Raw genomic sequence first — 27,828 nt, forward strand, 5'->3', positions numbered from 1 at the left:
CACTCTTCCCCTCTTCTCCTCCAAGATGGCGAGCGGAGGCGGCGGCGGGGTGTCGGTTCCTGCGCTGTGGAGTGAGGTGAACCGTTATGGCCAGAACAGCGACTTCACTCGTGCCCTCAAGACCGTCAACAAGAGTAAGTGTCGGGGCCACCCGGGCTGTCGGAAGGACGCCGCCTGTGTCCAGCGCGGAGGGGATCGCTGCGTCCTCCGGCTCGGCCCCACGCCCAGGGGCGGCTCGCAGCCCCACGGCCACCGGCGGCCGGAGCTCGGTTGCTTAGGGCCACGTGTACTTCCCTCAGAACCCGCGGGACCCGACGCGCGGGGGTGGGGACACTTAAAGAGACCGCGACGTCGGGAACCGCTTCCAAATGGTTCTTCTCAACGCTGCTGGATTTTGCAAAGATGTCAGATTGACTTCTCTCCTTCGTAATCTTAAATGATCCAGACAGTGTCGCGGAGGAAACTTGTTGGCTGGGGCTGGGGCTGGGGCTGGGGCAGGGGCAGGGGCAGGGGCAGGGGCAGGGGCAGGGGCAGGGGTAGGGGCAGGGGAAGGAACCTGCCTGGGCACGCAGTGACCATCTCTGCTGTTGCAGACACGGTGGAAGCATTGCGGGTTCGAAAGGGGAGGGGTGTGAATGGCAAGCCTACTGTTGATTTCCACGTAGCGTTTAGCTAGAGTGCGTGGGTGGGTGGCAGCGCGAGTGCCCCAACATTTAAAATAATACAGGAGGATTGACTTGTGGTTTTAGCCCCCATAAGTGATCATTTCCGATTTTATTTTGCCTTTGAGATTCCATACGTTGTTATTCTTCACCACAGGCCTGTATAATATGGCCACGCTATATTCTGTACAGTAGGTGCCCATGTGTGTGTTAGGTTTGGTAACGTAACTACAACCTTTGAGCTGTACAAAGCACTAGTTATGTAAAGGCATAGCAGTGACATTCACTTTACACCTTTGGGTTTCTGAGTTACTATGAAAGCAGTAATGACGGCTGCAGTGCATTGAGGAAAATAGCCACTAATTAGAATTGTTGCTTCCCAAACTTACTTGAATTAACATTGGCCCTTAACTGGGCCTCCAGACAATATGCAGTGTAACACTCTGCAGCAATTCTTTAATCATCCAAGACTGTCATTTCAGCAGAATGTATTAATTTATAGAAATTCCTTTGACTCCTAAACTGGGAATTGGATTCCTGTGATTGACTAGGAGCAATGGCAACTATGATCCTAGTCATTTTGACACTGACCTGCTGTTAGCCTTGAACCTTGGCCACCTAAATTATTTGTGTGTTTCTTTGATCTCTTTATGGGAAAGGGAAATTATGATTATTTCTTTGGAACATTTCCACAAGATATATGTCTACATTTGCACTTTCTGTTTGTTTTTGCAGTGCTGGAAATTGGACCTAGGGCCTCACATATGTTAGGCAAGCTGTATTCTAATTTTTATGTTATAAAAATGTGGAAGAGGAATGGATTTAGAAATAGCTTTCCTTAAATTGTTGTCTAGTATTGCAGATCAACAAGGATGATGTAACTGCCCTGCACTGTAAAGTTGTTTGCCTTATCCAGAATGGAAGTTTCAAAGAAGCCTTGAATGTCATCAATACTCACACCAAAGTGTTAGCCAAGTAAGTGATTCAGCTACGTGTTCAGTTATTAGAAATACTTTTTTAAGAGCTGTGTAAGCTCTCCCATTGCTTTCTTCTACTTTCATTTCCTTTTGACCTATTTATGTTTGTCATTGATCTTTCTGAAACCTTCAGAAGAGTAGTAACCTCTGTTGTGTTCTGCTGTGCTGTTGGAAGCTTTCAGTTTTTTTGTTTGGGTGTTTTCTGCTTGTTTGCCTTCTTGCTTGTTTTCTGTTTTCCTGGGTTTTCATCGTTTTGTATTTGTATGTTTGTTTTTTTCTGGATCTAATCCTTGCTAGCCTGGAACTCACAGTGTAGCCGAAGCTGGTCTCAAACTTAAATCCTATTTCAGCCTCCCTATTGATGGGATTACAGGTATGTGCCACAGTTTCCAGAGATGTCTTTCTTTTGAACTGCTAAGAAGGGAGTAAAGCATAAAGGAATGCAGAGCATAAATGTGAAAAGAGGTACTTAAACAATTTATGATTGTAATCTAGCCCTCACTAAGCTGAGGCAGAATTCCAGTTTGAGGCCGTCTTGGGCTATATACTTAGACTCTGTTTCCAAAAGTGGGGCTCTGGGGTGGTAATAGGTCATGGAGGCAGAATATAGGCAGAAAACAATCATGGATCCATCAACTAGACATGTGTACATTTAGAGCATATAAACATCTAAATTGGTAGAAAGTGCTAACTACATCCAGTTTTGGGGCGCTGGGCAGAGAACCCAGGGCTTTGTGTATGCTGGGCAAGTACTTATCAACTGAGTTACCCACAGTCTCAAGATGTAGCTCAGGTAAATGATTATCTTTGTATCTTAAGGCAGTCTTCCATTTAGCTCGTCCATTACCCATAGTTTTGTTAATATTCATGAAAAAAGAATAGGTGAGGAAATGGATGTAGTACTTTGTGCTGCTTTAAGGCCTGTGTGATTTGTTGTGACAATTAAATAGATTAACATGTGCCAAGAACTTAAAGCAATCAGGCACATACGGTGTTCTGCCTTGTTATATAATAATCAGATGCTGGTTTTGTTTTTGTTTTTCTCTTCAGTAACTCACTCTCCTTTGAGAAGGCCTATTGTGAGTACAGGCTGAACAGAATTGAGAATGCCTTGAAGACAATAGAGAGTGCCAACCAGCAGACAGACAAACTAAAGGAGCTTTATGGACAAGTGGTAATTACTGCTTTAAATACCTGTTGACAGTCATCTCACATAAACATGGCTCTACTCCTAACAGAGCAGGGATGAAGAAATCCAGCTCATCCTGATGCTCCACAAAATGAGCCACCAAACCAGTTCTTGAGGTTTGGACATTTGTAAAAGTAATTTATTTGCCTGAGGTAATTGTTGTCTTGGTGGCTTAGTGCCTTTGTCTGCTAACTTGGGCCTAGTCCTGGAAGCTTCCAGCCTCCGTACAATATAATCTAGGCCTAGAATGTTCTCAGCCTCTGAGACTTACTGCTGATTAAGCTCACCCTTTCTAGCTCTTTCTGAACTCCTGTTGGCTGGTTCAACTCAGCTATTCTGTCTCAAACTCCTCTCCAAGCTGACTAATTTAATCTGGCTTCTTTCTTGGCCTCTGACTGAATTGCTCTGCTTAGCCTCAAACTAATACTAGCATTCTGTTCTAATCTTCCGGCTCCTCTTTATTCTCTGGATTCTTATTCTCTGGTTCATTCTGTCTTCAACTGTGTCTAGCTTGTTCTCTCTTCAGCCTGTCTCTGTAAAACTCCTGGTAAAACTGCCTCCTCCCACTCTCTGCCTCTCTCCTGCTCTCTCAAGTAACTTCTCTTTCCTCAGAGAATTGGGCATATATTATCTGTCAAATCTTTCTGATTCCTCACTTTGTTCTCCTTCCGATTAGACATCACTTTCAAAACATGGGTGCTTCCTTCTACAAACTTTACCTTTGTTGCCTGGGATTAACAGTGTGTATAAGGTTGTGTCTGCATTCCAGCCAAATCACAGGGACCTAGAATGCCTTTGGATGTGATCAGAGCAAGTATGTTGCTTCAGACCTGTTCCCTGTTTTGTGCTCTTCACTGGAAGAGTTGTATGTACGGTAATCTATAAGCTGGAACTTCTTCAGTGTCATTGTATGAAATTGGACAGCTGGTTAGAATGGTAAAGGCCAGTGAGCTATGCATGTAGTTGAGACAGTATTTCTAATATGTAACTGATATTCTAAGTTTAAAATAGGGTGATTATGAAAGATGGGAATTTAGAGACTTTCTGTACTCTAGTATATAGTTTATTTGTAAAACTGTACCCTGTGAAAATATAACTGTTTGAAATGTTTTAAAATTAGATTTGTATGTGTGTGAGTATTTTGCTTATGTAGTATAGGCATCACATGCTTGCTTTATACTTATGGAGGTCAGTGCAGATGGCTTGGAACTGAAATTATGGATGGTTGTAGGCCACCATCTAGGTGTTAGGAATTGAGCCCAAGTCTTTTGCAGGAACAGGTGCTCTTAACCTCAGAGCTATCTCTCCAGTCCCTGAAGGATTTGAGACAAAATTAGGCCTGATCTGAAAGTTAATGATGAGAGGACAGAGAGGTAATTGCCTAATTATAGGGTGAATTCCAGGAGCTGCTGAAGAAAACCAGTCTCTGTCATACATAGGGAACTAACAAATCCAGAGTAGCAGCTGTTACTACCCTTTTTATTTGTGTATTTTGTTTTGAGATAAAGTCTTTTTTACTATATATCTCTGAGTAGCCTGGAGCTCCTTTTTTTGTTTTGTGTTTTGAGACACGTTTTTCTCTGTGTAACCTTGTCTCCTGGACTTTCTTTGTAGACCAGGCTGGCCTCAAATTCTGCCTGCCTCTGCCTCCCTGAGTTCTGGAATTACAGACGTACATCACCGCACCTAGCAGTTCTAGGAAATTTTAAGTCTTTAGTTAGCATTAAATTTTTCTTCTGTTCACTGGTACATAGTAATCATTTTGTGTAGCTTTTTTTTTATTGTAATTCATGAAACAGCATGGTTTTCTATAGAAAGATTTCCATTCATGAACTCTAGGCATTTAACTATGATAAAGAGCTTGCTTTTCTAAATGTAATCATGCCTACAAATATGTACTATAATATTCATTGCAAGTAACTTTTTAAGTATTAGCACACAAAACTAGTTAAAAATAATAGACACCTGGTTTGCCCATATTATGTTTCTAGGTTCCCTAGTTAGTGGTTCCAGAAAGCGTTAGTGTGTTCTAACAACCACGGCTGTATTAGTCATCTCTGACTTTGCTCTGGCCTTCAGCTGTACCGCCTGGAACGCTACGATGAGTGCTTGGCCGTGTACAGGGATCTTGTCCGGAACTCCCAAGATGACTATGATGAGGAGAGGAAAACAAACCTGTCGGCTGTCGTTGCAGCTCAAAGCAACTGGGGAAAAGTGTCTCCGGTGAGTTTCCTCCTGACCTGTACAGCTGTGGGAGAATGTCCGTGTTTACTGCTTGACAGGCATTTTTCTCTGTGACAGGAACACTTGGGTCTCCAAGAAGGCACACATGAACTGTGTTACAATGCTGCGTGTGCACTGATAGGGCAAGGCCAGCTGAACCAGGCAATGAAAATCCTACAAAAAGCTGAAGGTTGGGAGTTTTTAAAACTTTCTATAAGTACAGTCTGGGATATAGAACTTTAGACAGTCTCCAAAAATTGCATTTGATATTTTTGAAATTCTTTGGTGAAAGATAACTGGGGTGGTTAGAATTTTCAGGAGTTTATCTAACCATATCTCTATTTCTGATTGAGAATTAAAGTAGTTTCTGGAGTTTAGTTTTAAAGAGTAGATCTTCGAGCAGGTTATTATGAGTACTAAAGGCAGATAATTGACTGACAAACAGTGTATAAGAAATCGTTCCTGGACCAGTGGCGTGGGCCAGCAAGCAAGGGCACTTGCTGCTAGACCTGATTGATGGGTTGTCCTCCGACCTCCACGTGACGTGACGTGCATATGTGTACACGTACGGACTGAAACAGATAAATGTAAATTTAAATTTTTTAAAAGAAAGTCATTCCATAACTGTTACTTTTTATTATTTTATTTCTGTTCAAGTAATACTGCTCCCGGATACATGTGCCCATATAAACTGTATATTTATAGTACCACACAAGGACATTTTAGTCCATTGAATATGTTTTTACATATATTTCATGCTTTGAAACCCGTGACGTAAAAGCAGGGGGTTAGGGAGTATCGTTAGCATACTCAAGGCTGTGTAATCGGTCCCAGCATCAAATAGAAAACAGAGAAGGAGGAGAGGAACCAGGAGAGAGGAAGCTGGAGTGGTGTGGAGCACATTTTAAAATTCCGCTTATAAGCAAGTCCAGTTCCAGGGGATCTGATGCCCTCATGATGCACTGTCTTAGTGAAGAATTCCATTTCTAGAATTTTAAAGAAACATTTAGATTATATAAAAATATATGTTTGCATAAAGATCAATTGAAGGAATATTTAGGAGAACAAGAATTTGTAAACAACATGAGCTTCTGTGTGGTTAAAGGATTGGTCATGGAAGCTGGGCAAAATATTGTGGTCAGTAGTGTTTGCCTTACAGTGAATGAATTCATTCCCAGTCCAGTCCTTACATAGAAAGCTGTGGTGGGGCTGGAGGGATCACTCAGCGATTAAGAGCACTGGCTGCTCTTCCAGAGGAGTAAGGTTTGGTTTCTAGCACCCAGGTGGTGGTTCACAACCATATGTAACTCCTATTATAGGAAACCAGATGCGCCTTTTAGCCTTGACAGGCACCAGGCACACAGATGGTGCACATACATACATGCATGCAAACCACACATCCAAAATGAAAACCTTAAAAGCCCAAGGATGTATCTCAGCTGCTAGACTGCTTGAAATTTGCTCAGAAACTAGTTTTTGCATTTTTGAAACAAAAAAAAAAGGAAGTGCGTAGTGACACTAATTTTAAAACTGTTTTTTTTTTTCTGTAGATCTTTGTCGTCGTTCATTTTCAGAAGATTCTGTAAGTATTCAATAAAATCAAATTTAATGCTTTAGACTATTTTGGGGAGGTTTCATTCAACTTTGTGGGATAAATAGTACCATGCATTTGGTCCGTATGTAATCAGTAATTTTCTTTAGTAGCTTGACTTCAGCAGATTTTCTGAGTTTTCTACGTGTTTTGCGTCAGGACAAGAATCTCTTTGTACTTGTGGTTCTTCTTTTACTCTGATACTTAGTTTTAACATTTCTCTATCAAACACAAATAAAATCATGTGTTTGGGAATAAGCATCTCGGACCCTCCGAGCCAGGTGAGTGTAGGGTAGTAAAAGAATATACTGGGTTCTGATGTAGCTTGCTCAGTAAAGTGCTTGCAGTGTAAACTGATGATCAGAGTTCGGTTTGCTGGGTTTGTGGACATGATGAATTCATGATGTCATGTACTTGGAATCCCAGCCCTCCAGAAGTGGAGACCTGTGATCTCTGGGGCCCTGCAGCCTGCCCTGATCAGCAAGACCCAAGAAAGTGAGAGACTGTCTCACATAAGAAAGTAAACGGGATGGAAAGGTGGCTGGAAGGTTAAGGAGGACTTGCTGCTCTTCCTGAGATCCCAAGTACAATTCCCAGCACCCAGGTCAGATGGCTTACAAACACCTGTAATTCTAGCTCCAGGCAATCTGACATCCTCTCCTGGTCTTTGCAAGCACCCCAGGAGCATAACATGTACTCCCCCAGACACATAAGTAAAAATAAAATCTTTTGAAGTTTAACAATAGATAGCACCCAAGAACTAGCATTCAAAGTTGTCTTTGGCCTCTAATATACAGACAGACATGCATGTATACATACATAAATATGTATACACACACATAAGAAATATAACCTCCTAGCTTTGAATATTCAGTATGCATGTGCACCAGCCAGTCTTTCTGAAGAGTTCCTTCTGTGTGTAAATTCCATGCTACATAAGCTTAGTCTGGGGCATGGATTAAGAAAGCAGCCTTCCTCTGCTTTTTTAGGTGTTGGGCATTGAATGTAGTGCCCTTATGCATGCTAGGCAGCACTGTGCTACTGAACTATATACCTAGCCCTCCCCCGCCCCTCTTTTTTGAGATGGAATCTCACTAAATTTCCTGTGCTGGACTTGAGCTTGTTCTGTAGCCCAGTCCAGATTTGAACTTTGTTTTCCCTGCTTCAGTGTCCCTAGTAATTGGGACTACAGGGTCTGTGACAACAGGCCCTCATGCTGTAGGCAAGGCACTGAACTTTTTATGTGTGGTACTGGCACTTTTTTTAAGACTTATTTTGCCTTTAATTATGTTAATGTGTGTATCTCTGTGTGTGAGTACAGGTGTCCAATAGTCCAGGAGAGAGTGTTGGATTCCCTGGAGGGAGATGTAGTCACAGGCAGTTGTGAGCTGCTGGATGAATGTTGGGAACGGAACTCAGGTCCCTAGAAGAGCCTTGGGAGCTCTTAACACGGAGCCAGTCCAGACAAGCATTTTCTAAATGTTCTTTCAAGAGAACTGTTTTTAAGTGTTTTTGCAAGAAAACTTTTTAAGAATTTGTGAAGACAAGCCAGGCCACGGTGGCGCACGCCTTTAATCTCAGGGACAGAGGCAGGTAAAGCTCTGAGTTCGAGGACAGCTTGAAAAAAACAACAAAAGAATTTGTGAAGACATTATCAGAAACATGTTCCACTTCTTTATAATACAGTTAGTGATTAATACATTTTTTTAATGTGCATTGATGTTTTGCTTACATGTATGTCAATGTAAAAGTGTCAGATCTTGGAGTTACAGAAAGTTGTGAGCTGCCATGTGGTTTCTGGGATTTGAGCCTGGATCCTCTGAAAGAGCAGTCAGTGCCCTTAACTGCCGAGCCGTCTCTCCAGCCTCTGATTAATATACTTAAGCCTGCATTTGTAAACATATTCTTTAAAGATCTCCTTTCCATTTTCCCTTACAGTGGCAATTCTGAATTTCAGAGCTGATTCTCAGGGATTTTTTAAGGATTGTGAAGATTCCAAATGTCTGGGTCACTTGGTAAAAATACATCGATGTTTCTTTTTCTGCTTAGGATGGGACTGAGGAAGACCCACAGGCAGAGCTGGCCATCATTCATGGTCAGATGGCCTACATCCTGCAGCTTCAGGGTCGAACAGAGGAGGCGCTACAGCTTTACAATCAGATAATAAAACTTAAGTGAGTGGTTACACGAGGTGTCCTTACTGGGAATGAGGCTTCTGTTACTCAGAGTTCTTGGTATTAACGACTCTTGTTCACAGGCCAACAGATGTGGCGCTGCTTGCTGTAATCGCAAATAACATCATCACCATTAACAAGGTATGGTCTCTGGTCTATATGTGTTTTATACTGAGAACGTAATATTATCTCAACTTTATTCTAGGCTGTGTTCTTTCCATGACAAAAAGAAATTCAGGTGTAACAAAATCATAGTGGACAGTATTTTTAAATCATAATATTGGTGTTTCTTTCATGTTTATTCAAGTAGTAAAACTTCTTTGTAAGTGTAGGCCTTGGAGTTTCCTAAATTTTTACTTTTCTGGTTTATGGTAATAATGAAGACTCTCCAAGTATGATTATAAGTAGTTTGTCCCTTTAAGTACATGGGTGCTTTATATTGCTTTTCTGAGTATAAGTTTCTATATAATTTTTTTCTTGTCTCTTTTTGGGGAGGGTGGTTATGAAGACAAGGTGTGGGCAGGTACTACAGTTTGTCCTACCCACCTGTGCTCCTTCAATGTTACAGGGATGGCTGTATGCACTTCTGACTGAAGAGTCTGTGCTACACTGATTACCATGTGCAACATTGTTTAGATGAAAAACAACAGTTCAAGTTGAGATCTGAAATCCAAGTCAGTAGAAAATAAGAGAAGCGAATATTTATCATGCTATGTCATGCATTTTTTTTCTTATTTTAAAGATTCATTTTCGGGGGGAGGGAGAGTTGTGCATGTGAGTACAGATGCCCAGGGAGGCCAGAATTGCCCAATCACACTGGAGCTGGAGTTACAGATGGTTGTGAGTTACCTGATGGAGGTGCTAGATTTGAGCACAGTTCTGAAAAAGCAGTGCAGTTATAAGTAGCTTGTACCTTTAAGTACATGGGTGCTTTACATTCCTTTTCTGAGTCTAAATTTCTACATAATTTATTTCTTGTTTTTTTGGGGAGCAGGTGGGACAGTTATGGGGAACAAGGTGGCTGTCATTATAACTGAGCCATCTTCCCTGTCCTCTTGTAGAGGTTTGAAGTACTCCTTTAGTTCATTTTCACAGTATGGGGTGGTTCTCCTTATCTTCAGTGTGCAGGAGATTGAAAAGCCATTTATATGAATCATTGCCAGGAAGAATTAGAGCATGGATGTAGGTACCACTTTCTCCAAAGGTTTCTCTGGTACTTCATTGTACCTCTGTCAAGGTAGAGGTCTCCAGGTGTGAGATAGGGGCATGACTTAGGCTTCCAAATGATGCTAACTTTTGAGATTAGAAGTACACACTTTTAAAATGTTTGTCAGAATGAATACTTTTTATCAGATACAGAATTGTGGGGAAGAGAATTGTGAAAAACTAAATATCTCCAGCTAAGTGTAGTTTATACATTGAATTTTATTCAGTTCTCTTTTTTTTTTTTTTTTTTTTCCAAGACAGGGTCTCTCTACATAGCTTTGGTTGCCCTGAAACTCATTGTTTAGTCTAGGCTAGCCTAAAACTCACAGATCTGGACCTACCTATCTCTGCCTCCTGAGTGCTGGGATTAAAGCGTGTAGCATCACACTTCACATGATTATTTTTGACTTTTTGTTTGAAATAGTATATTTTAAATCGTTATAGTTTAAAATCTCATCCTGAAAAGCCAGGCATGGTTGTATATGCCTGTAATCCCAGAGATTAGGACGCTGGGGCAAGGAAATGAAGAGCTCAAGGCCCGCCTGGAGTATATATAGTGAAACCCTGACTCAGAGGTGGGTGGGGCAACCCACTCATTCTGATATTGAAAATAATTATGTACATTGAATTTGTTGTCTTCATACTTCCTGGCTACTATATTTGGTGCAAGGTCTCTGAACTGGTAAATTTGATCCAAATCTTGAAGACTTAAAGACTAAGAAACAGCATATGTACATAGGAAAAATTTTTATGATTTGGGAGTAAGAGATGAGAAAACCAACAGCTAGTCAAAAAGTGTTATAACAAAGTTTAGGAAAAGTCTCACATTGGCATGCACAAAGAATTGATTTATTAAAAAGTGATCAATACATGAGCACTAACTAAGAAACACCTCCTTTTGTCAGAGTCCGACTCTGTTAACCCAGGCTGCACATGAGCTCCAGTGTGCAGAGCCCCCTCTTGACAGCACCTGTCTTTTTGCACTCGTTTTTAAACTTTTTGGGGGGGGTATTTGCACCTCTACCTCCCTTCCACCAGCCCTTTAACTCTAGGTAAAAGAGAGGAGGTTAGTGGAGAAAGGGGTCGCAGACCCCTTCTCCCAGCTGTTTAGGGTTGATGGATTCTTTGGGGATATACCAGTTTCCATCAACAGCAACTAGAGCAGGCAAAACATAAACATAACATGTAAGCTGCTTCGTCAAAACATTTCTGTCTGTTTCCTGCAGGCCACTACACGGTCAGGCTGTGGTCTCACCAAACTGCCACTCCTTCTGTTTCTGGGCTCATGTCTGTACTCTAGCTTATATCCCTCAGACTCCTAGCCCATGCCCCTCTCCATGCTGCACGAGGCAGGCTGTTAGCAGCTGGCAAAGACTGGGCTCCGCAGGAGGCAATTATGAGCTGTGGACAAACTAAAATTCCACAGTTGGGATTAAAACAAACATTTAAATAACTGAATTTTTAAAGAAACCAGAACTTCCATTACACCTCTCTGTCACGGACTGTGCGAGCATAACACTGCTTCTGGCTTCAAATTGCTTTGAAGCATCACATTCAAAAAAAGGTGGAATTTTTTTTTTTTTTTTTTTTTTTTACTTTTCACCTTAATTCAAAAGCATGGATTTTGGGGAATAGTGGCTCAAATATGTAATCCCAGAACTTGGGAGGTATAGGCAAGAGGATCAAGAATTCAAGGAAGGTCATCCTCAGCTTCATACTGGTTCAAGGCTAGCTAAAGAGCTACCTAAGAATGTCTCAAAAAAAAAAAAAAAAAAAAAGCACATGCTTGCAAGTAAGTGGGTTGCTTCATAAAGCACTTTGAGAAATAAACTGTCTTCAGAATGCTTTAAGGTTTAGTTGTCTTGCTTTTGTTGTTTGTCTGTTTGTTTTGAGAAAGGTTTTCTCTGTGTAGCCCTGGCTTCTGGGAACTCCTATAGACCAGGCTGGCCTTTAATTTGGAGATCCTCTTGCCTGTGTCTTCTAGTGCTGGGCTTAAAGGTATGTGCCACCACTGCCTGGCCTTGCTTTGTCTTGCTTTCCTAAGAAATTGATGATACTTGATAATTTTGTTTTCTTTCACCTCCTATCTCCATGCTGGGGTTAGAACTCAGGGCCTTCAGAGTGCTAAGTACATGGCTGCCCTGAAAAAAGTTTCATAAATAGAGCGAGACCCTGTCTGAAAAACCAAAACTAAAAACTATCAGTCAACAGCGGGAAGATAAAACAAAAATCCTGTTCTTGCCTCTAAAGAATTTCACATCAGTCTTTCCATAGCTATATGTAGACTAGGGAAAATTATGTGTCATAGTAAATTTTATTTATGTATATGAGCCAAAACCCAAGGCAAATGTGTATACATCTTGGTGGTTTAGGCACCCCAATCAATAGATGTATCCAAGCTTTCTTTTTACATTAAGTGAAATAAATGAATGGAAAGGGAAGGCTTTGGAGAATCACAAAAGCCTAATTAGGAGTTTCTGCTAATGGTGGGTGAACTTTTCTTTGTTAGGACCAAAATGTCTTTGACTCCAAGAAGAAAGTGAAATTAACCAATGCAGAAGGAGTGGAGTTTAAACTTTCAAAGAGACAACTGCAAGCCATAGAGTTTAACAAAGCTTTGCTTGCTATGTATACAAACCAGGTAAGTAAAAAGTCTGTATTCCCTGGCTGACCTTGAACCATTTTGGCATATGAAGTACAGTGAGTATTTGTATGATCTCCTTATGTTTTGCTTGCATTTTGTCTTATTTCCTCCATTAGTATTAATAATTTTTGATAATTTCTTTGAGTAATTTACCCCTTCTCTAAGCATATGGAGTTAGTGGCTTTAAGAGAAAGAGTTAACCCTGGCGTTCTCATACTATTTCCCTGTTTTATTTTAACTGTGCAGGTGATTGATCTCAGCCTTGTACGTGTCCAGCTCTTCTATTACCTTCATTGCTAATCTTCCTAAATTAAAATAGAATCATAGAAGACACCAATCAGACCTAAGATACAACTTCAATTTTACCTGACCTATTACAAATTATAACTGTGAAGAGGTTCAATAATTTTTTAAGCATTTGTTATTTATATTTTTACATTTAGTATTATTTTATGAGGGGCTGGAGAGATGGCTCAGCGGTTAAGAGCACTGTTTGCTCTTCCACAGTTCAATTCCCAGCAACCACATGGTGGCTTACAGCTGTCTATTTTAGAACCTGATGCCCTCTTCTGCATGCAGGTCTACATTGAGGACTCATATACATAAAATAAATAAGTAAATCTTAAAAAAATATAAAAGAAGTATTATTTTATGTGTTTTGTCTGCATGTATGTCTGGCACCACATGTGTGCCTGGTGTTGGATCCCCTAAGAACCCAGGCACTCTGGAAGAGCAGCCAGTGCTCTTAACTGCTGAGTCATCTCTCCAGCCCCAAGGTGTTCAGTTCTTTACAGTTCTTTACAGTTCTTTATCCTAGTTATATTCTGAATTCATAGAGCAGAAGATTTTAGTCCACAAATGAGAAGCAGTAAAGTTTTTATTATTTAGAGTTGAGTAAATATTTCTTGATGTTTCAGCAAGAAGTGTATTTCCATACTTTTCTATTTGCTGCGTTGCTTTAAGGAAGAAATTCTAAACTCAGTTTATCTGGAGTTTAGGTATTCATATGATCATTTAGAGCTTGCCTTTTGCTTACTGCTTTTAAAGCTCTGTTAAATTCAGTAAATACAAATCTTGTTTTAATAAAATAAGAGATGGATTACTATAAACTGATTTGCTTAACCCTAAACCTTTTTTCACCTACTATTCTACAAGCTGATTACCCCAACCCTTTATTTTGGATTATTTAATGTTTAATTTTATTACTACACTTACTAATAAAGGTGGGGCATCTTCTAGGCAGAACAATGCCGAAAAATATCTGCCAGCTTGCAGTCCCAGAGTCCTGAGCGTCTCCTGCCTGTGTTAATCCAAGCTGCCCAGCTCTGTCGTGAAAAGCAACATGCAAAGGCAATAGAGCTGCTTCAGGTATTTAACTTGAACTTGAACAGACATTGAACTTGATTGCTTAATAGGTGTCAGGTGGTTGAAGCTGTTTCATTACACTATAATGTACTGTAACAACCTACAAACTAATAGGTAATGCACCACTTAGTTACAGTGTCGCTTTAGTTGACTTTTTAAGTTAGAAATTTCTTTGTATGTTGTTTTATGTAAATTTGTGTAAATTCTGAAGAATGATTTTTCATTTGGAAATGTATTCAGCATGAATTAGGGGTAGAGCTTTAGGCTTGCAATACCAACCCATGCTTCACCCCCATTTCAGTGAGGCATTAATACCTCAGTGAGCTGTACTCCATATCATCAGGTAAGGAGATACTGACTTAATATTTAGCACCCCAAGCCAGTTGTCATATTACGTGTTATATATTACATGAGTTTCTTGAGTATAGATAGTTGGAAAAATGGACACCATAAAATTAGGGCCGTTCTGAGGGAAGAGTTGCCTAACAGAGACCCCCAGTGAAGAAGTAGTCCTTGAGTGTCTCTTTCAAACAAAAGACAAGAAGCATCTTCATTTTTTGTGTTAGTGACTTTCTGGGAACTTGATACCATTGTACTACTTGTAGAGCTCACTATGAAGAAAGAGTGTTGAATTAAATTTTCAAGATAAGATTTTGACTAGAGCCAGCTGTGGTGGTACACACCTTTAATCTCAACATTCAGGAGGCAGAGGCAGGTGAATCTATGAATTCAAGGCCAGCCTGGTCTAAAGTTTCAGGACAGCCAGTGCTACACAGAGAAACCCTGTGTAAAGAGAAAGATATTTTTTGACCTGAAACCAGAAGTTTAATACTTTACCCTGAACATTAAAATCTTATATATGAGATAAAGTAATTGTAATGTCTTACAGTTTTATAAACTAAATTTGTGTTTTTAATCCACAACTAAAAATATTTTAGGAATTTTCTGATCAACATCCAGAAAATGCAGCTGAAATCAAGCTTACTATGGCACAGTTGAAAATTTCCCAAGGTATTAACTTTAAGTTCTTCGTTCAATAGTGAAGTTCAACTGTTGTTTCAAACATCCTAGCCTGTGATTGAGTAGGGGGTAGCTGGCCCTTTACTTGGTTTGTTCCTGTGTTGTTAGAATGACTCTCAAGCCTTAGAGGTCCATTTAGGCATGAGGTGCCTTTGTTGCAGAGCAGATATTCCACATAGAGATGCCTGTGTCTGCAAGTATGCGAGTAAGAAAGTACTAGCCAGGAGCACTTTTCAACACCTGTAACCCCAGCACTCAGGGAGGCAGAGGCAGGCAGATCTTTGTGAGTTCGAAGCCAGCCTGGTCTACATAGCGAGTCCAGGACAGCTAAGACTACACAGAAAAACTGTGTCTCAAAAAACCCCCAAAGAAAAGAAAAGAGGAGGTACTTTGCAGTCTTTTTTAGCTTGTTCCTTTATATATGTATGTATACTTTGTACAGAAATTTATGAGATCTGATATTTTTGATACTCAGCAGAAAACTACATGTTTTCTTTTGTCTTTTGTTAAGCTTGGCTATCTAGAATTGAGTTGTCTGGTGTGGTAGCTGCTGTCTTCATGTGTCTATTTGAATTTTAAACTGACCAGAATTAAATGAAATTTATAGCTAGTCATAGAACTCATGGCTATACCCCATGCCCTCTGAAGGCTGATACAGGAGGACCGTGAGTTCACAGCTAATCCGGGCTACTGAGTCAGACCTGTCTCAGAAGCAGAGTTTCAAGCTTCGGCTTCTCTGCTGTAGTCGATGCACACGGCTAGCATGGCTATGTAGGACAGCACGGATGAATGGACCTTGATGTTATAGAAATACATATCTGACAGCTCAAGTTCTCAGTTGACAGTCCCAGATGGTCCAGAAAACTTTAGCTAGCCACGGCGCTTAGGTGGCTAAAATTTAATTTCATGGGTTGGGGAAAAAGAGTTGACATTTAGGAAAAACTGTAATAAAAGAAAAATAAAGGCTCAATAGCGAAACACGGTTGAGAATTGATTGAAGTTTAAAGGCGAAAGCTTTGGGTTATTAAAGTTTGCAGTGAGCATAAAATCAGAGTTCTAATACCACCAGTTTTTCATCACACTCTAGTCTATATTAACATATTTCAAGGCCTTTTGAAAAGGACCCCCACCTCCTTCAGGTCGCTGTCTGAAAAAGAAGATATGTTCTCCCAACAGCCTGGAGTTGCAAGTTCAATTTTGCCAATAGTGACTTTGTGAGCTTTAGAAAAACACTGTCTTCAAGCTCAAAGACCACTAGTTCAGGGCCTAAGAGCTCCTGTTGTGCTGCGTGAGGAGCTGAGTTTGAATGCCTGGCAGATCCCAGGAGGTTGCTGGCTGTGCAGGCTACCCAAGACAGAAAGCTTCAGTCTCAGTGGGAGGCTTGTCGCAACAGTAAGAACAGGCTAAGGGGAAGACACCCGATGTCCTCTTCATGTTCATGAACACAGTCACATGCCCCACACAGTCAGCATAGGAAAAAAAAAAAGGAAAAAATTGTTTTTACATGTTAGCTCCTTACATAAGAATTAAGCAGTGTGTACACTATCTAATGTCTCCAACGCTTATGTAGTTAGAGATATTGCAAAATACAATTGGTGGTCTCTTTGCCAAGGAAAAATGTAGGAAATAATTGCTTTCCCACAATATGCTTTATTCAGTGTGGTACTGATTTTGTGTTTAATCTTCTTAGGTAATATTTCCAAAGCTTGTCTAATACTGAGAAGCATAGAGGAGTTAAAGCATAAACCGGGCATGGTAAGTTTCTTAGTGACTCTTACAAGACAGTGAAAGTGATATTCCATTTGCATGTCTGTACTTTATGTTCTCTTTCATGTCTTATTTCCTGAGGTGTTGGTAATGTCAGAGGAGCATTTAGGATACTGGCAGTTACTTGTCTGGCATTCATGTCAGTCTGCGCTCTGGTAACCAGATGGGTTACGTCTCACTTTAGAATCCACATTACCCAGAAAAGGCAGCCTGTCTGTGTCGTTGCGATTTTAGTGTATGTGTTGCGGAAGCAAGCACTAAAAGGCAGCCTCATTGTCAGATCTGTGTATGAAATTGTTTTGTTTTGTTAGATCGCTTATCATGTCATTGTAATTGTTTGGGTTTTCTTGTTGTTTGCTTTTGTTAAAACAACTTAAAAGTAGTGGTCAGTAAATTTAGATTTTAGTTCTTTATTCAAATATTAAGCCAGGTTTAATATTAATTTAATTTTAAGCCTTAAGGTTTAAACCAGGAATGTTAGTACAAAGCTTTAGTCTCAGCACTCAGGAGACAGAGGCAGGAGGATCTCTTTAAGGCCAGCCAGGACTACAGAGAGAAAACCTGCCTCAAAGAGCAAGGTTTATATAGCTGACAACTTTGCAGATTTATATACCTGGGGACCATGTCTTTTGTAGTACTAATTGATTCAGGGGTGATAGAACATGCATCTATTGAACAAGGACTATTTCGTTTGTGTTTCTGTCTCTGTCCAGCTTGTTCACAGCTGGATAAGCATGTTCTGTCTTCACAGTTCTTTCTCTTTGTTCATATTTTAAGGCTTGTGTTAGGCTTTTTGTGTTGTTATTTGTCTTTATTATTATTTTTAGAATTGTACCATCACATGACTGTAAGTTCTGACCTTTTGCTATTTAAGGAGTTTATCCATTTCATCTGAACTGTATTGCCATAGAGGCTATGCAAGTATCTTTTTTATCTTCTTAATAACTACAGAATCTCTCACTGATACTGGTTACTTGACATTGTCAGTCTCTTTTGCTGTGATAAAAATACTGATCAAAACCACTTTGGGGAGACAAGATTTCATTTATTTGGCTTACAAGTTATAGTAAACCAATAAATCATTGTGGTAAGCCTGGAGATCGGAACTGAAGCAGAGGCCGTGGAACACCACTTCCTGGCTTGCTCCAGGCTCACAGTCAGCCATATTTTTTTATACTGTCCAGGACTACTTGCCCAGTGATGGCACCACTCACAGTGGGCTGGGTCTGCCCACGTCAGTCAACAGTTAAGAAATGCCACACACACATGGCCATAGGCCAATCTGATGGGGTCAATGCCTCAGTTGAGGCTCCTGCTTCCCAGTGTATCAAGATGACATCAAAGATTAGCCATCACACTTGTGTTGTCTCTCTCTGACCAGCATGACCAGACTATATCAGTTTATCAGTGTTTCTTAAAAATGCAACTTGTTTCTATTTCCTGTTCTTTTATAGCTCCTTTAAGTATTACACGAGCGCATGCTCACACACTCACACACACAGTGCTGCCACTCACACGCCCTGGGTAGGCTTTAGACGCTTAGAGCACATGGGTCTCAGCAGAGTTCAGCCATGGTGGAGGCTTCCTGGTCACACTCTTGGATGTTCAACAAGATAGTTTATGTAACTGTATCCAAATGCTTATTTTTTCATGTTCTGATCGTATCCAACTGCTTTAGAAGAACATCCATTTTATAGATAAATGCATTCTTACTTGGAAAAGCCCATATTTTTCTGAGTATTTCTAGAAATTATGTTCTCTAAAGAAAACGTTTATGGGGAATTACGTACTGACAGATGTCCCATTCATCTTTATTCATTCTTCAGCATTTTTAATTTTTTTAAAGATTTATTTATTATTCATACAGAACTCTTGCCTGTATGTGGGCCTGCATGCCAGAAGAGAACATTAGATCTTATTATAGATGGTTATGAGATAGTTAAGAGCCACCATGTGGTTGCTGGAAATTGAACTCAGGAACTTAAGAAGAAGAACCAGTGCTCTTAACCTCTGTAGTCCCCACATTTTTAATTTAAAAACTCTGTTCTGAGAGTGAAGGAAAATTTTGTTCCTTGACTTTGTTCATGTGAACTTTGCTGCACAGGTATCTGCGTTGGTGACCATGTACAGCCATGAGGAAGATATTGACAGTGCCATTGAGGTCTTCACACAGGCTATCCAGTGGTATCAGAGCCATCAGGTAAAGGAATGGATTAAAGTATTAGAGGGGCATATTTTTTCATAAATAGTAAAATGTTCTGCTGAACTACAAATTTCAGAGAACTGAGTCACTATCTCAAAAAGGGAAGACTACTAGGTTATCAAATTTTTGTAAATTACACCAGGTCCAAATAAAATTGATAAACATAAGGATCATCTGCAAGACAAAACAAAACAGCTCATTTATATTTTTAGAAGCTCTTTCGTGTATATGACTGTATGCATCTGTACACACACTTAAGTCGTGATTACACTCTTGGTAAGAAGCTAGCAGCCTGTGGGTGGCTAGTCGTTAGAGAGGAGTGTATGGAATGAGTGTTTATCTCACCTGGCAGGAGCATCTTCAGTTTTTCCACTGTCTCTGCATGAGTAACATCAACCTACTACCACACATACCTGCATGTTACGTTTACACACTTAGTAACTGTTAGCAGTGGGAGAGCATCCGTGTTCTGGAAGGTACCATGTTGGATGAATGTTTGAGACTGTGCCCTATCTTTTAAAATTTGATTTGAAGAGAATATTGTTTTGTTTGGTTGGGTTGATTTCTGCTGGTCCTAGACATAGACCATATACCATCCTAGGCAAGTAGACTGCTAGACTTACATTGTTTTTGTAGGTGACCACAATAGAAGTAGACTATGTTCTGGTTTCATAAATTGATTGTTCTTTCACACACTTATTAAAACTTAATTTAATGAATTTAATGAGCAGGTCTATTTTAAAGAGTAATAAATAGGATTTTACCAACTGGCTTGATACTTAGCTTAAAACTTCATTGTTTTGTTTTGTTTTGTTGAACCCAAATTTGTAGCCCAAATCCCCTGCTCACCTGTCCTTGATAAGAGAAGCTGCAAACTTCAAGCTCAAGTATGGACGGAAGAAGGAGGCGATTAGTGACCTAGAACAGCTATGGAAGTAAGCTCTGCAACGCGGTGCAGAAACCTATGTCCTGTTCCTATGTTAGTGCTCCTTTCTTAAACTGCTTATTCACTTTTTTATTTCTTCTCTTAGACAGAATTCAAAAGACATTCACACCCTCGCCCAGCTTATCTCTGCTTACTCACTTGTGGATCCAGAGAAGGCGAAAGCGTATCCTCCATGGCACAGCTCTCCAGAGCACCAGAGTTCTGTGTTTCACCCACAAGGTTTTCAACTCAGAGAGTTGCTTTTACCTGGTGAAACAAAGTTTAGAGTTATGGATTGGTATGATTGAAAAGTAGTAATGAAGTGGGAGCAGGTCACATGCCCTTCACAAACAATGCTGATAAGAAGTTAGATATGGGGCATGGTGCTGTGTTCCTGCAATCCTAGCACTTGGGAGTCAGGAGCAGGAGAATTGGCTAAACAGTTCAAGACTAACCTGGGCTCAAAGAAGAAGAAATTTAAAACTCCAGTTGGTCAGTTTGGGTTCTAAGTGCTACTCTAATCACACCATGTCCCCAGAGCTGAGTTGCATGTCGGATGCTAAGAAGCCACCTGGCAAAGCCTTTGCCTGACCCAACATGTACACTTGGTAATCTGGGAAATGCCTTGAACTGCATTGCCCAGTTAAGATGGTTGGTTTCCTGTCACAATGGATACTGTGTATTTCATGTGACTTTTTGTTCTATAGAAGATATAAGTGTATTTTGTGCTTTTGGTAAAGGCCATCAGGAAAAAACAGTATGTTTCTGTTGGCAAAACTGTGTGTGTGTTGTGCTCCTGAACACCTGCCTTACAACACCAGTCTCAGTAAGCACCTGCCCTCATCGGACAGTATGTCTCTAAAAGTGGATGTTGAGGCTCTCGAAAATTCTCCTGGTGCTACGTATATTCGGAAGAAGGGTGGGAAAGCTACTGGAGATAATCAACCAAAGGAACAAGGGTAATTAATGCTTTTCTAACTCAAAGTATTTATACATTATTTTCTAAGGCTGATCTAAAATTATGTAAGAGACCTTGATGGGGTTGGGATATAGCTTCATTGGAGAGTGCCTGCCTTCATGCAGGAGGTGCTGAGTTCAGTCTCTAGCATCACAGAACCTGGAATGGTGACACAGACCTGGACTCAAAGGAATCAAGAATTCTAGTCATCCTTAGCCTCAGCCAGTTCCTCCATCCTGAGCTACATGAGACCCTGTCTGAAGACAAAAACAAAAATTTTGTAAGGAGTAAAAACTTCCATCTTATGTACATGTGTTCGGGTACACCTTTCATGTGTGAGAAGAGGCTGGAGGGTGACATCAGTCATTGTCCACATTTTTTGAAATTGGGTCTCCCAATGGAGCTCACCTATTCAGCCAGCTTGGTTAGCCAGCTAGCCCTGCCTTGATCCTCTTGCCTCTGCCTCCCCAGCGTACAGGGTACAGAGGAGCTTGCTCCTGAGCCATGTGGCTGCTGAAGCTCTGGACTCAGGTCTTTGTGTTTGTGCAGTAAACGTTTACTCACTGAGCCATCTCACTGCGTGGCTCTTGTAAAATAAGCTTCACCGTCTTCAGCCCTAATACACTGATTAACAGTTCTCGGCTCTATCAGACAAAAGAGATGTTTTGCCTGTAGCTTTCAGAGTGCTCAGGGATTTCGTTGAAGTAAATTACCGATTTCTTAGTTCCCTTCCAGGACCTGCTTCCCCTTTCCCCACCAGTATATTTGGTAAACTGCTTTATCTACTATGTAGCTGGGGCCCTGTCTTTAAAAAGAAAAAGTGCAGCATAAGTAAACAGTATCCCATCCATCCTTCTCCCTTCTAGGGCCATGACCAATGTAATTTGGTTTCCATATCCTCCTGAAAGATTGCCTGTACCTGTTCTCTGGCAAAAAATTTCTTGGTTCTCTAAAATCTTGCCAAACAGTTACTCACTAAGGCATGGTAGGTTTCTGTAAGATAATGTAAGTAGTAGACCTCTGGTACTTTTAGATGCTTTATATACTACTCACACTACTTAAAAGATAGTTTGGTAACTTAGACCTAATCGCTACATCTTCCCAAAGAACGGATAGCAATTATATTGTAAGAAGTTTTATGTTAAGCCTAGTATGTATCATTTCAAGGGTTTTTTTCAACTAGGCCTTGGGGTATTCAAGAGCTCCCAGCACCAGTAAGAAGCCTTGAGGCAGAACTTTGTGTAGAAAATAGAAATTGCTAATAAAGTTGCAGCTGTAATTATGGCAGTTTTATTTAACCTGATAGCAAACAGTAAAAGACACAGATACCTGATAGATTTTAGCTAAGCCTATTTTAGGGCAGGCAGATATGAACCCCTAAACTGCCTCATTACCATCCAGCCCCACATCCCATGCCCTTTGCCTTAATCATTCCTATCTGGGCTACTCCCCATACAGTATCTCTATAAATACTTACACATGTCCATCCGGGCTGCTCCTCTGCTCGCCAGTCCCAGAGTTCACTCCTTCTGGCCCAGGTGGTTCTTCACCTTTCCCATCATGGCTCTTCTTTCTCTCACACCTGTCTCTCCATCTCTCCTCTCCCATGATCCTTCTCTCCCCAAAGCCCATGAACTTTGGCATGCCTACCTCATTTCTCTCCTGCCCAGGCATGTAGGCATTTATTCAGCCAATCGGATAATTTGGAGGCAAGGATTGCAAATGTTGTCATTTTGGGGTACGTGAGTTTCTGCTCGTAAAAGCCAGCAAGCGGACCTCGGGAGGCAAAATGATTAACAGTACAATACAAAGCACCAGACCATGCCACTACATTGGAGTTTGAGATCAGTTTATACTACCTAGCAATATCCTATATCAAGAAAAGGGGCCAGTGAGATGGTTCAGCAGATAAAGGCCCTTCGCCTGTAAGCCTAATAGTCTGCATTTTATCTCCAGAAGCCACATAAAGGTGAAAGGAGAGAGCCAACTCCACAAAGTTGTGTTTTCACTTGTAAACACCTACCGTGGCATGAGGAAACAAAGACCAATCATGCACATAGACACACATACAGTAATAATTTGAGTTTTCTTTCCCCTCCTTGGGTCTGTGGGGTATGGTGGGGTGGTTGGTTTTCAAGACAGTGTTTCTCAGTGTAGTCCTGGCCATCCTGGAACTTCACTCTGATGATCAGGCTAGCCTCTGAGATCCACCTGCCCCTGCCTCCACAGTGTTGGGATTAGAGACGTATGCTGTTACACACACCACCACCACCCCACCCTCACCTCCATACAGTAGAATTTATTTTTCTTAAGAGAAAAGTTTACAGTGTGAACTTGAATTAATATTCCAGTACCAAGTCTTAAATACACCTTTATACAAACATGCCTGGCTTGTTTTTTTAGACATATGTATTGAACTATATTTTATCACAATGATGATAATGATTCTGTTTCTTTTAGACAGGGAGATTTGAAGAAGAAGAAGAAGAAAAAGAAAGGTAAGACTTTGAGGAAAAAATACACATTAAATTTCTGTGGTGTTTGAGATAGCCCAAACTGGCTTCAATGTCAAGGCATTCCTTCTACATCAGACTCCTAAGTGCTAGAACCACAAATGTCCACCACTGTGCCTAGTTTTAGGTTCCTTCTTCAACAGTAAAAGTTAGAGTATCCCTAAATAGAACCCTCTCAACCTAGAAATGCTATCTTCTTCTGGTATTTTCAAACATTAATTTTTGTCTTGACTGTAACTAACATTTTCATTATAGTAAAGGGTGTTCTCTTAAGCGTTTGATTGCCTAAATTTAGATTGCTATCATAGCAGTATTAAACTGTGTGACTCTGAACTTAAAGCAAATTTTTCATCTGTAAATGGGATATGATCATATATACCTTAAGGATTAATCAAATGTTATTGCATGCCAAGCTCTTAAAAGGGTGCCTTACACATAGGAAGCTCTTTCACATTAGAATCTACAAATACCATAAAATTTTACCAGACTGGCTTAAGACAATTTACTGATCATAAAATTGATAGTCAAAATGAAAGTTACTAGCAAATTAATTGGTAGTATTTGTATGTCTTTGATCCCTTGTCCACAGAACTAAATCATACTAGAGTCACGAAGCCTTGGGGTAACACTCAAGGCCACCTTCTTGTTTAGGACAACAGAAAGTATCTCACTGAACAAGCCTTGCTCATTGTATTTGATTATGATTACACACATTAGTGATTATCCCTGAGCCATTCATCTAGGGAATGCTGTGCATTGGTTGGCTCAGGCTGTGTTCTGCTTGGCTCCATCTAGTCAGAGGTTGTCCTTGAGGCCACCACTTCTCGCTCCTTGGATTTAGGGGAAACCTGAACCTGGGATATAGATCAGCCTAATTCCTGATTTTTTACCCACTGACAATTTAGAATTTTTGATTTTTCAAACCCTAGTTAAATGAAATACCAATGGGTCTATATGCTTTCTACTTTTTTGTTTTGTTTTATTTTGTTTTTTTAAGACAAGGTTTCTCTGTATAGTCCTGGCTGTCACCACGCCCATGTGTTTTCCAAGTTTTAAATGTGTAGCTTTTGCTATTTTAGTGGAGTTTATACAAATTGTACAAACTAATGTTTGTGTCAGTCCATTGTCTTCAGAAGTCTCATTTTTTCATTTCTTGTTCCAGTACTTGGGTATCAACTTACTCCTACCTTGTATATAGACATGGTTTCACTGTTGGCCCAAGCTGGCTTACAATTTGTGATCTTCCTACATTAATGTCGTATTTTTAAATTATTTTATTAGATAAAAAATATAAATTTTAAAGTTCTATCTGGAAAATGCTCTCCCTTATTTTTTAAATTTTGTGTAATAAATAAAGTCAAACTCTTTTGGTAAACTATACACAAATAAAACTTTCTCAAAGCCAGACATGGTGTCTCAAGCCTTTAATTCTAGCACTAGTGAGGCTGATTTTTTGGGGTTCAAGGCCAGCCTGGTCTCCATAGTGAGTTTGGGACCCAGCAACACTGCCTAGTGAGACACTGTCTCTAGACAAAGTTTTTCAGCAGCTGAACGTGGTACATGCCTACAGTCCCAGCACTTCAGAGGTACAAGGCCAGCCCCAGCTACATATATATATATATGTATGTATATATGATAGATATATATATATAAAACTGAGGGACAGAGTCGGACAGTGCTAGCGCATGCCTTCAACCCCAGCACTTAGGAGGCAGAGGCAGGTAGATCTGTGTGTTCAAGGCCAGCCTGCTCTACAGAGCATGTTCCAGGGCAACCAGGACTACAGAGAAACCCTGTTTTGAAAAATCAAACACCAAAAAGGCCACTTATAAAAGTAGGCTAAACAAGATGAATATAACCAGACTGAGTATAAACTTGCTGTTTAAATGCTTAAAAACAAAAACAGACAGAAAAGGCTTTCTCAGTCAAGTTTCAGTTGTTATTTGTTCCAAAGTTCCAAGGCATGAACACATTGTTTAAACAGACTATTTGAAACTCTTCTAGCTGTGTTTCTCATTTATCAATTGTTTCCAGGAAAGCTGCCTAAGAATTATGACCCAAAAGTTACCCCAGATCCAGAAAGATGGCTACCAATGCGAGAGCGGTCTTATTACCGAGGAAGGAAGAAGGGTAAAAAGAAGGACCAGATTGGAAAAGGAACACAGGGAGCAACTGCAGGAGCCTCCTCCGAACTGTAAGTTGTGGCTTCAGAACAGAAGTCCCTCAGAATACCGTTCATCTCAGAGGCTGACTCTGTGTTAGTGAGGCTTTGTTAATTTGCTGTATGAGAAATACAGTCCTACAGTCTTGATAAGTGTTTGCAGTATGTGAAAGGAAGAAAATGGAATGATTTGCTTACCAGCACTAAAACTGTGATTGTATTGTTAAAAATATTGTTGGAGCCGTGAGAATGATCCATCATGTGTGAGGTCCCTGAGTTTAATCAAGCTAGTCCTATAGACCACAAAATAGCCTACAATTGCTTTTAGTTTTGAAACTAAAGATGCCGACTCATTTAACTGTGAGATAACAAATGCCTAGAAAAAAAGAATTTAAAATGTGAATTATTTCTACATGTCACTTAAAGCTGATTTTCTAAACTTACTAAATTTGGCGTGTAGCATATATTACATTTTCTTTAGTTATAAAATGGTTTTTAAATATTCAAAAGAAGAGTGGCAGAGACGTGGTGCATCCATCCTTAAAATGTGTGGGAGATTATGAGATGTGATAAGGGAAATTCATGCACATGTATGCTTACCTCTTTTCCTGCATTACATTTCTAAATGACTAAAAAATTGTTCTGGTTTGGTGATTTCAGGGATGCCAGTAAAACTGTGAGCAGTCCACCTACCTCCCCAAGACCTAGCAGTGCAGCAACAATATCTTCCTCTACAAGTAACATCGTACCCCCAAGACACCAGAAACCAGCAGGGGCCCCAGCAACAAAAAAGAAACAGCAACAGAAGAAGAAGAAAGGAGGCAAAAGTGGCTGGTGATGACAGTGTACTTGTTGCAGGCTGTTCTTAATCCAGTGTCAGTGACATAGGAACATAATAAAGGTAACACAGCAGGAAGCATAGCACTCCCTCCTCCATCCCCATAGTCCTGAAATGCTTTCTTACACTTCAGTGAGAAACTATCCTCCTCACCAAGTAGCTTTACAGAAGACTGAGATGACAGCGTACATGACCTAAGGTTTCCCAGAATTTAAGCAGAAAGTGTTTCTGTTTCAACTCGTGTGAAGACAGGCGTTTGTGTTAAGTCTCACCTTAAATTATGTCTTAGAAGGCTAAAGGTGGAATCTTCTGAGCATTCCAAGTATTTGTTTAGAACTATCATGTGATGAAAAGGGATCTTATTACTGAGTGGCCAGAAAGACTCACTGTGTACAATAATTTAACCGTAAGTTCTCTGTCCTGTGACACTGGAATTGGGACTCTTTTGTGTGTATGTACATGTGTACACATCTGACTCCTTTGTACCCTTGTCGTTTTCAGATTATGTTAACATGCTGATTTAGTTCCACTGAAGACCTCACAGAAATGTATCAGTGTTCTAAGCAGTTGACTCTTAGAGCCAGTGTTCTGAGGGCAAATGGGTTTGGGCTTCTTAATCTGAACACTTAATGGCCATGATCAAGAACATAAACTTGAGCTTCTTTATTTGAAGAGGAAACGGTATCAGGCCGTATTGAAATTTACACGAGCGTTTGGCCCAGTTAGTACTCAGTTGGCTCCCCTTTCTAGTTATGGGGCGTGACCTTTCATTACCTTTTTCAAAGTAATGTGGTTTGCAGTCACATGGTGGTGTAAATGTTGCTCTTGTCTTTCATTGCTCACAGGCAACCTCACACTCAACAGTTACGAGACACATGGGGTGCCTCCACATGGTTAGTATTCATTTATGCCACCTGAGATAGCATTTATTTCACACATTTCCTGTGTCAGATTACTCTGTCCTTGTTAATAAAAGTGCTGCTGTGTTTGAGCATTATCTATTGAAGCTTCTTCAGTGAGTTTTTATAAGGCTCCTGCTCTGTGAAATTAGAAGTGGGGCAGCTTTTCTGTTCTGCATAATCAATGTGTGCAGTGGCATGGAACCATTTACACCATTCTCCAGAGGCCAGTCTTGCTGAGACTGAATAACCTTTTACAGGAATAATTGTCATTTAGGATTCCGTTACATTTCCTATGGTTAAGGACAGTTTTTCAAGTTGACCAATGGAATCTCGGTGAAATATACTGGACTTTGATAATTTTGATCCAAGACACTATGGGGAAATACATACAAAGTACTCTTAGTTGGCATTAGGAGCAGTTGGTATTATCATTGCTAAGTCACAGAAACCTCATTTCAAATAAGTTATTAAAGTTTAAACTTCATCTGTATTAACATTCTAGTAACTATT

At 40.3% G+C, this 27,828-nt stretch overlaps 1 protein-coding gene across 1 annotated transcript; it reads left to right on the forward strand.

The window, feature by feature from the left end:
* On the forward strand, positions 1 to 27,828 carry Srp72 (signal recognition particle 72). The gene is made up of 19 exons (XM_021662598.2): positions 1 to 134; positions 1,517 to 1,637; positions 2,690 to 2,813; positions 4,908 to 5,051; positions 5,130 to 5,241; positions 6,602 to 6,633; positions 8,692 to 8,816; positions 8,900 to 8,957; positions 12,532 to 12,663; positions 13,906 to 14,034; positions 14,970 to 15,042; positions 16,742 to 16,806; positions 18,923 to 19,018; positions 19,853 to 19,956; positions 20,053 to 20,130; positions 20,768 to 20,905; positions 23,365 to 23,402; positions 25,452 to 25,611; positions 26,239 to 27,828. The coding sequence occupies exons 1-19, from the start codon at positions 26 to 28 to the stop codon at positions 26,414 to 26,416; spliced, it is 2,016 nt and encodes a 671-aa protein (XP_021518273.1). The 5' UTR covers positions 1 to 25; the 3' UTR covers positions 26,417 to 27,828.

Source organism: Meriones unguiculatus, chromosome 3 (assembly GCF_030254825.1).
Source record: "Meriones unguiculatus strain TT.TT164.6M chromosome 3, Bangor_MerUng_6.1, whole genome shotgun sequence".
Classification (NCBI taxonomy): domain Eukaryota; kingdom Metazoa; phylum Chordata; class Mammalia; order Rodentia; family Muridae; genus Meriones; species Meriones unguiculatus.